We start from the raw sequence: 9,241 nt of genomic DNA on the forward strand, positions 1-9,241 counted from the left end.
ACGATTGCGAAAATCTTGGCACCGAGCACCGTAAATTACAACAACGGAGACATAGGGGCCGATCATTGCATCACTACTTTCAAATAAACACGTAATTTGTTAGGAATTAATAGTTTTATCATGATTTTTTAAGCTTTTGACAAATTCGTGCCGCTTTTGCCGTAAAACATAATGTATAAAGCGGCACGAATTAACTGCGCCGTGAAATATATATTCAGCGTCGTTACACGTAGTGACAAAACGCTCAAACTGTTAGCCAAAACCATCAATTGATAATTTTTTGGAACACCAGATGGGGCTAGTGTGAAAATACTAAAAATTAAAATGATTTATGTACAATGTACATACAGAACCTGACAGAACCAAGAAAAATTTAATATTATTAGTCCAGATTAGTCCACAGACGAGTCTGTAATTAGTCGGTGTTTCCGCCACCGACGAGATACTATTAAAGACTGCCAGCTCCTGTGTTATTCAGCGGGACCAGTAAGTGGGCGTGAGTGGGCGCGGGGATAACGTGGAACTTACAGTGATCTGAAATACCACATCGCTAAAAGTTCTAAATAGTGCCAAAACATCGTCTGAAATATGGCGGAGAATGTAATATTTAATAATAATCCATATGGTTTCGTGATAATTCGCATTCTCACCGATGCATCGCGACAAGAATCTCCTCAGTGGTCTTCTTCACCGACAAAATGCCGTCGGTGGCCTTCTGTTTCTCTGGATGGAGCTAGAATATATCCTAGAGGGCGTAAGATAGTATCTTGTGGATAGACTAATCATTTGCTGGTAATTTTAGCTAATAGTTTGAGCGTTTTGCCACTACGCGGAATCGCGTTAAACAAATAATTTTTGCCGCTGTTTACATGATACGCTATGGAAAGAACGGCAAGAATCAATTTGCACCATGCTGGTGGTCGGTTTTTATCGATTTTTTATTATGATCTCGCATGTTGTTCTTTTGAAAATAAATGACCTAATCGCAAAGTTTAATCCTTTAATTTAAATCCTTAAAAGTTCTTCAACCCGAATTAATCCTCCCTTACTTTTCACGATCATGTTTGGAACTTGTCCATAGAGGGCACTGCGAAAAAGGGGGGAGGATAAAAACATAAATATTCCTGTTATATACAAGCAGAGTTTTTGACACAAGCCGGGAAGTCCTGAAAACTGGAGTATTCCTTTGAGAAAGCGTAACAACCTTTTGTACGATGATATTCCATATATTCCCATGTTCGTTGAGGACATCTCCATACACTGTTCTTTCGAGGATTACCAAGAGAATCGTATTAAAACAATATCCAAACTTTGGGAGAACTTGTTCCAAAAACGGAGACATCTGCTATCCTTTTATCTCTGACACCGGGAAATAATTCGGAGATACCAATTTATTTCAACAACCTAAGCATCAGTGAGATATACATTAAGAACTCGAATAATTGCCATTATGCTGTATGGGTAAGAATGATCCTTAACATTGCAAATTTCATACAAGGGCTGATAAAAGTTATACCAGAACAAGATATCAATTTATGAAATACAGTGGAATCTTAATAATTCAAAGATTTTTCCTTTTTCTCGAGGCTTGGGTTATCATGGTTCTATGTATAGACAAACTTATATTTCATTTAAAATGTACTATAGAACTATACCATCTCTTTGTCAGGAAAAATACACTGTGTTTAAGGTATATGGTACCTTAACTCTCTTATGGGTTCTGAACACGTGCTAGTAGTCACTAAATAGGTACCTGTACATGATATAGTCGGTACATTGAACATAATGACTTTATTAATTCCAACAGCACGCTCAGAGTACCGTTAGTAAGTGGCTTAAGATCTACTGGAACGTCTGTCTAAATTTTAAAAAGATTTATATACAAATATCATTCTCGGTTTTAGGTATTACCGTACAAAGGGACAAAACAATATATTACAGTCTCAATGGGAGAAAATGAAATGGGAGAAGAAACGTTTGGTACAGGAGGAAGGAGAAAGTTCTGTTGGTAGTAAAAATATATTTTGAATTATACATATATATATGAAAATAGAGTAACATATGTGATTGTACTACACTTATACCATGCAATAAAGCGTCATTTGCCATCTTGTTATTAAAATAATTTGTAGATTTTTTCTGGTAGACTAGATTCTGCCACGTCGTGGTCTATTATTACACCTAGAGCTGAAATGTCCTCTCGCGTTGCAGTATAAGCAGAATGAGTTTATTGCTGGACATATTGATCTATCAGCAGAATGGGACATTCCACAGAAGCGGCATTGCAATATTTGTATGGATTGACATTTCCAATAGAAATGGTTTGGTTTATTACACTTGGTACACATTTCATTGTAAGCGGGACACTGTTTGAATCTGTGCATGCCTCCGCAATATCTGCAGTTGTTCAAGAAGGAAAGTGGACATCTTCTGGTATAATGATCGAATTTATTGCACTTCTTACATTGCTTGCCAATCGCTGGACAGCTATTTGAATCCGTGTGCTCGTTCCCACATTTGCTGCAATTATTTTGTGTGAGGTAAAAATCCCAGAGGAATGCAACCTGCTTCAGGGTCAAGCTCTTATATGCAGATGAAAATTCAAATGTTGGTATAAGCTTCTTCGCAGCATTGGTAAACTCGGACTCGTTGATCTCTACCCAAATTCTATCTTTGATTCGATCTTCTCCATTCGGCAAGTTCTTGTTTCTGACGATTGCCTGAAAAATCAGAACTATAAAACTGCTAGATGCTTGCAGAACACTTTTAGAAAGTTCGAATTCTCTGTACCTGTAAATCATCCATGTATTCATAAATACTTTCACGAGGCAGCCTCCTCTTCGCTGCGAATACAGAATATTCATCGAATTCTTTGAGTAACATGGTCAGGTTCATTCTTTGGTATCGAGACTTGATCACGGTATAAATCTCCTGTCCGATCGGACCCATTAAATTCAAAAGGGTGTTCTCCCAATCTGTTTGAGTGGATCCTTCTATGGATGCTTTGTACTGTAAGAAAGTCTGCTTCCACAAGCGCCAATTTTCAGAAAAGTCGTTCATTGTCAAAAACGGCTGAGGTGGAGCAACGGATGGAACTATAGGAGCAGGACGTCGTGGAGCAATGGATGGAACTATAGGAGCACGACGAAGTGGAGCAATGGATGTAACTATAGGAGAAGGACGTCGTAGAGCCTCCGATTTGGATTGTTTGTTTTCTGCTTTACTGTCGGAATTACCTAAAAGTATGAAGATATTTATGCAAGAACGAACGGAAAGCGCTGCGCTTCTAAAACCGAAGAAAATGTTTACCCATGTTTCCGTCTGGTACTGTAAAATCTATCAGCGATGGAACTACAGGAGAAGGACGTCGTGGAGCCTCCGAATTGGATTCTTTGTTTTCTGCTTTACTGTCGGAATTACCTAAAAGTATGAAGATATTCATGCAAGAACGAACGGAAAGCGCTGCGCTTCTAAAACCGAAGGAAAATGTTTACCCATGTTTCCGTCCGGTACTGTAAAATCTGTCAGCGATAATTAACCACAGGTTACGTAAACACACCATAGAATATTCAATACACAGTATCGAATAGTCTGCACATTACACACGGCAAAATATTCGGAACCGCTTGCAATTCAACTTAGTCGCCTGGTCTCGTGTTACACTCGCTCCGGCAACTAATACATTCAAATGCTAAAGTAATCGCCCGACGCTACAATGATACTCGAAAAGACGAAAGAATAACGTCTCAGCTGATACTGGTTGACTCAGCTACGTCATGACATGTTATCACCTACAGAACGTAAACAATCTTCGCGGCTGAATACATTGAACACTCCAACAGGAAATTAAGTTAATTAATTTTATTTGAAGATATAATTCTATTCTTATCAAAGAAATGGAGTTCTTTGAAAAATCTGTCATGATTTCTGATCGGTCATCGTGGCAGAATGTGCGTTGCGCTTATCGTTTATCAATAAGAGAACGTCATCAGTTTCGCGAGTCGTATAGTATAGTGATTATAATCAGACGAGTTTGCGTCTCAGAGTGGAGCGTTGCCATGCGTCAGGCGTCTCCGTGGAGATTAGTATGATTGTTGACTTGCCAACACCGTGTTCCTTCCCTAAATTAAGTCTCATAATCGGTTCATATTTGTTTTTATTAGTGCACTATGTCGTTGAGGATAGTGGTCGATTTATTGACAATGGAGTGAAGTGTTCGGATAGGAAAGGTGCACTTAAATTAGAGATTATATTTCGTTCGCTTTTGATTCACATATGTATATACGTTCTCGTGTGAATCCAATAAAATTTTCTACGACATTCATATTTCGTATTTCACATTGTTGTGTTTCTATGTCAGTGGACATATATATAGAAAACTAAAATCAGCTCAATTGAGCACGACACTAATAATTTAAATTTGTTCATTGCATGATTGTTCGTTAAACAGAGCCTAAAATAAAATTGGAACTACATAGGTACTAGATGAACGAGGTGAAAATCCCAGGATTAATTGCGGAATAAATTAAGGAAGGGTTAAAGAACGTATAGTAACAATTGTAAGAGGTCTGAATAAATGTAATCTTGTCATTATGATAAAGCAATATACGTCAGTCCTCTCGGTGCTCGGTAGTTATAATAATAAAGATATTATTGAAAATATGCTTGGTTGAACGGAAGATATGCCAGCAGGAGTGTAAAGGGACCAATACCGAGAGGATGATCTGGTGAACTCGATCGTGCACCGGAAGCTGCGGGAACACGTTGGGGGCCGCATGGATAACAATTACAGAGCAAACATCAGCAAGTGGCTGCCACTTCCGGGCGGTGTCCTGGAGAAATGGTTCGCCGAGTCGTCCTCTCTCGACGACAGAATGGGCAACCTCGCGGAATGCATAGCCTTAATCATTCGGGACATTACAGACGTTCAGGCTTGTGATCTGGAGGTGCGAAACTAACTTCCGCCGCGGCAAGTTCCCCGTCGGCGCACAGTTTAGTTTCTCATTATCAAACCGGATCTGCGCGGGCTGCTCGATTGTTAAAATTATCCGGCCCGTCTCTCAACCCGCCCCCTCGATCCGTGAATTATGCTCGTCTCTTCGATTACGCTGTCTCGCTGGAGAATTCAATGCTCCATTCCCTTAAATTTAATAAAATCGTGAGAAAAAATCGCAGATCAATTTTTGAGCGTTCATTGCAAAGAGCAACTTCCTCCACAAGTTCGCATTAAAATCGACGTGTAAACAAATTGTTTAAAGTACCGACAGAGCACAAAGTGTTAAGTCCAGAGGTAGAAGTGTTAAAAATTCTAGTGATAGAAAATATGCAGTTGCTTCAAAATTTAGGCTGATACACTGGTCTGAATAGCCTGATCTCCGTGCAGATCTACAACGGTGTTGCGAACGACGTGGAGGAGGTGACGAACGGGTACAAATCGATTTGTTCGGAGACCCTGAGCTCGCATCCGATATACAAGTACAAGATGCGCTATTTTCTGACGTCGATGAAGCGGAAGCTGAACGTGCTAGCTCGGTTCAGCCGGAATTTGATCAACGAGATCGTCGATTGCAGGAGCGAGGAGCTGCTCAGAGTCGTCTTCAGGTGGGAACATCGGTTTTCATCGTCACTCTAATGCTCTGTTTCGATTACGAAAGAAAACTGTCACTTTCCTTGAAAGTTTTTCATCATTCTAGATTGGTGAACGTTTACAACGACATCCTCGACATGGACATCGACGTGTCGGACCCGTCGACGAATGTCTTCCACAACGACAGCCCGCAGATGCTTGAACCGCTAAAAAAGATGTCTGTTACCCGGATTTTGCAGGTATACACCTGAATGTAAATGTTATATACACCTGAAGTCTGAAATCACTATAGCAAGACTGTTTGTATCTTTTCTGAACCAGACAAATTATTTTATTTACTTCAATAGTGTGGTTTAGCGTACCTGTAATTTCAAATAAATTGGTTCAATACATTGCTCAGAGTAAATTTTCAAAGATTCCTTAATCTTCAGCAGTTCACATCAGGCTCCTATCTTGATGAGCACTTTGGTGTTAACATTTATTAACGGGCTTTCTAATAAGGAAACGTATGAATTTCCTGTGTAACAATAGTCTCTAGAGAAGCACTAATTGACCGCAATGGTTTCAGATCCTAGCGAAAAATAGGGCAGAGGATTCCTGTCACGAACTGATCGACTGTCTCCTGGCGAATTACGAGCCCCGCGAGAACCTGGACGCGGCAACGACGGAAACCGGGGACGGCGACGTCTCCGAGAATTCGAGTATCGAGATCTACCGGTTCGGAGGACCCTGTGAAAGCAATCTTCTTTATTGTTCCTTCGGCATCGAGTCCCGTTGTTCACGAAGAATTGATTTACAGGGCCCTCACGAGACACTTGACGCCACCGATCGAGAGCTCTTCATCGCGAACCGAGATGGAGATGTCGAACGTCGAGAGCATCCAGACTCTGGTCAATACTCAGAACGAGCAGGTCCTCAGGCTGTTGAACGTCGCGCAAGATGTTTCGCCGCGTTTGTTGGGAAACGACGCCCTCAAGACTGTCAAAGGTTCCCCACAGATTTCAGAAATCGTTCCCTTTCTCCTCCATGTAGTACAACCACTGAAAAGTCCATTAACCTCTAGCATCTGCAATGATATGATCCCATAATTTATTGAGATGAATGATTAAACATTGAGATAAATATGCAGGTGAGACGAGACTGAGGGGCAGCGCGATGAAGAAGGTGAAAAGCTACTATCAGGAAGTCGCCTGGGGCGCTTTGTCTGGGATCCTGGACCATGTGATCTTGTGGTGGTCCCCAGAACCGCTTGCTACCCACCACAGTCACGGGGCACAGCACCTTAAGGACTGGTTGAATCTATTTGTCCAGAGAAATCGCGGTAGTGACCTCAGAAATGTTTTTGTGATAGGAGTTCGATACTTAGGAAGATTCCTCTTCAATTTTCAGTGCCGCAAACTGTAAGGCCTGCGCTGCAGAACCTCTGCGACGCTCTAGGCTACCACGCTACCATCACTGCCTGGGACCAACTGTTCAGACTCGCCTACACATCCGCTTTTCAATGTCAGTCCAGAGCTTCACCTGCAGAGGTTGGTCGCGAACTGGAATAAAACGAAATATAGCTAAAGTTACAGTTTTGTACCTCAGGAATGAAACTTAGGAGACGCTTTGCAGGGTACAGACACGGGCCAGAAGTTCGCAGAGTTGTTTCAACTGCTGGTCAGGCTGAGCAACGAATGCGAGGCAGGTGGCGAATGGGTGATCGGTGCCCCGTTGATGGAGCTGCCTCTATCAGAGCAGATCGTGGTCCTCCATCGACTCGATCATTCGGTGCACACTGTTAGATTGTGGATCGTGCAGGAAGCGAAGATCATAGCCCACACATGGGAACTGGACGTGTTCTTCTTACTCGTGAAGGGTGACGTACCGAACTGCCTTGAGGAGCTTTCTTACTTAAAAGTATTCTAATTCGTGCACGCGAATCATTCACGAACTTTTCCTCCACTCACCACAGCCAATGGTCTCTCGTTTTAGCACGCCGATCACACGAACGAACTGTCTACAGACTCTGTCAGCGTTCAGGTGTACGTCTGCGGGAAGATGAGGGCGAAAATCGTGTCCGAAGTCAACGTTAACGTGACTTTGCTACAAGTAAAAATGATGATGAAACTATCTTCATCCTAAGACGTTTCTGTTTACTTTTGTGTTGCATTTGCAGAAGTGTTCCGCCGAGTGCATAGCCACCCTCGCCAAGATCTGTCGCGTAGTTAGCCTGGCAAACCTGCACATGTGCTTCCCAAGGCCCAGCTACTGGCGACGCGGAAGTAGCGTGGCACCAGCAGCAGCCAGCCTCTACGTAGAAACGTATTTCGGTAGGAAAGTCTTTTAAAACTATCCCCTGAAGAGTTTCCCTCCGCTAAAAGGGCGCGTGCGTTCCATAGAAAAGGTTCTGCTCCCAGTGCTGGAGGTTATCGACGACCACGAGACGTCGAACATGATCCTCAGAATTATGTGCGAGGCGTGGCTCGACTACATATACCTACATAGAATTAAATTCAGGTAAATCCCGACGATTTTGTTGGAATCGGGTTTCTCAAAGACGACGATGTAGCGAGATAAATCAAAATGCTTCACGCATCTCAAACTTATTTTTTCTTGAATCAGTCTCAATCCCCTCTTACTCATTTAAGAACATTATTTTCTTTTAAGAACATTAATTACAAATATCTTGAAAAATAATCTCAGGAGCTCTCCATCTGCAAAATGAGTTGTTTCTAGCATCTTCAGGCTTACTATAGCCAGGAGGAGTAGAGCAGATGGATTACCAAGGGCGGAAAAATGATGATGGTGTGAGACCAGCTTGGAAGACGCTGAGAAAGACAGGGTGGTCCCGTTGAAGAGAGAAACATATCCGTTTTGCTTTATCGGCTGATCTCAGAAATTGGCCTGCTCGCGGCAGACAATACTTCGCTACATCGTCAGCCCCGAAGCATAGTCTTCGGCGGAGCGCGATTTATCGGGTGCCATAAGTCACGGAAATATGTTCCAGCGAGTACGGGGCGTTGCAGTTACTCACGGACTTCGCGTACGTGTCGAAATGGGTCACGAGCTGCTCGATAATTTCGCAGGAGGTGAGAAACCATCTTCTGCAGAACGAGGTCCTGCGACGTTGCGAGGGAGTTGGTCGGCTTCTCTTGAGACATCCCGGAGAGGCGATCTCGATGAAAAAACGACTCGGTATGATACGACTAGATCAAGACCTAGCGTCGATCATTTTTTAAGCCGTTGGAAATGGGCATAATATCTTGCGGATATTCTGGCATCGTAATAACGACAAGTTTGCAACTTCTATCAACTATAACTATAAAATATTGTTTACGCTTGCTCCTCTTCATTCGACTTTTCAGTTACCAGAACGAACGAACGTGGATCTCCGGAATCACCTGGATTGGAACGCATGCCTGCGGAAATGTACGTGCCGAACCAGGAACAATGGCTCGAGCTACGCGCTCCCAAAAGATACACGTTCTGCTGCACCGATTGAGGAGGTCTTTCGATCCACAAATAAACCTTTATTATCGAAAGAAATTCGTTGTCTCCTCTTTTCCAATTTTTCCTGTGGCGGGAACGTAGCGAATCAGTTTTCTTTATTTTGTGGGGGTTTCAATCCCCAGGATTGGGATTGCATCATAAGCACAGACCACCTTGGTACGC

At 42.5% G+C, this 9,241-nt stretch overlaps 2 protein-coding genes across 5 annotated transcripts; one reads left to right on the top strand and one right to left on the bottom strand.

Annotated features, from left to right (window-relative positions):
• Positions 1-2,000: 2,000 nt before the first annotated feature.
• Positions 2,001-3,635, bottom strand: LOC143216261 (uncharacterized). Of its 4 annotated transcripts, XM_076439143.1 has the most exons (5): positions 3,495-3,635; positions 3,310-3,407; positions 2,791-3,236; positions 2,465-2,720; positions 2,001-2,397 (listed from the first exon to the last, which is right to left on the bottom strand). In XM_076439143.1, exons 1-5 carry the CDS (start codon positions 3,560-3,562, stop codon positions 2,228-2,230), a joined length of 1,038 nt encoding a protein of 345 aa, XP_076295258.1. In that variant the 5' UTR covers positions 3,563-3,635; the 3' UTR covers positions 2,001-2,227. The 4 variants fall into 4 exon arrangements, with proteins under 4 accessions (XP_076295258.1, XP_076295256.1, XP_076295257.1 ...); XM_076439141.1 differs by having other exon boundaries at positions 2,001-2,720; XM_076439142.1 differs by having other exon boundaries at positions 2,001-2,720; positions 3,310-3,420; positions 3,495-3,632.
• Positions 3,636-3,697: 62 nt separating this feature from the next.
• Positions 3,698-9,097, top strand: LOC143216260 (coiled-coil domain-containing protein 142). Its single transcript, XM_076439140.1, has 13 exons — positions 3,698-4,946; positions 5,384-5,601; positions 5,694-5,826; positions 6,156-6,304; positions 6,387-6,574; positions 6,717-6,908; positions 6,977-7,116; positions 7,202-7,486; positions 7,562-7,678; positions 7,746-7,899; positions 7,969-8,086; positions 8,577-8,764; positions 8,935-9,097. The coding sequence occupies exons 1-13, from the start codon at positions 4,776-4,778 to the stop codon at positions 9,069-9,071; spliced, it is 2,190 nt and encodes a 729-aa protein (XP_076295255.1). The 5' UTR covers positions 3,698-4,775; the 3' UTR covers positions 9,072-9,097.
• The last annotated feature ends 144 nt before the right edge of the window (positions 9,098-9,241 follow it).

The sequence above is a fragment of the Lasioglossum baleicum genome, chromosome 15 (genome assembly GCF_051020765.1).
Source record: "Lasioglossum baleicum chromosome 15, iyLasBale1, whole genome shotgun sequence".
In the NCBI taxonomy this organism is placed as follows: domain Eukaryota; kingdom Metazoa; phylum Arthropoda; class Insecta; order Hymenoptera; family Halictidae; genus Lasioglossum; species Lasioglossum baleicum.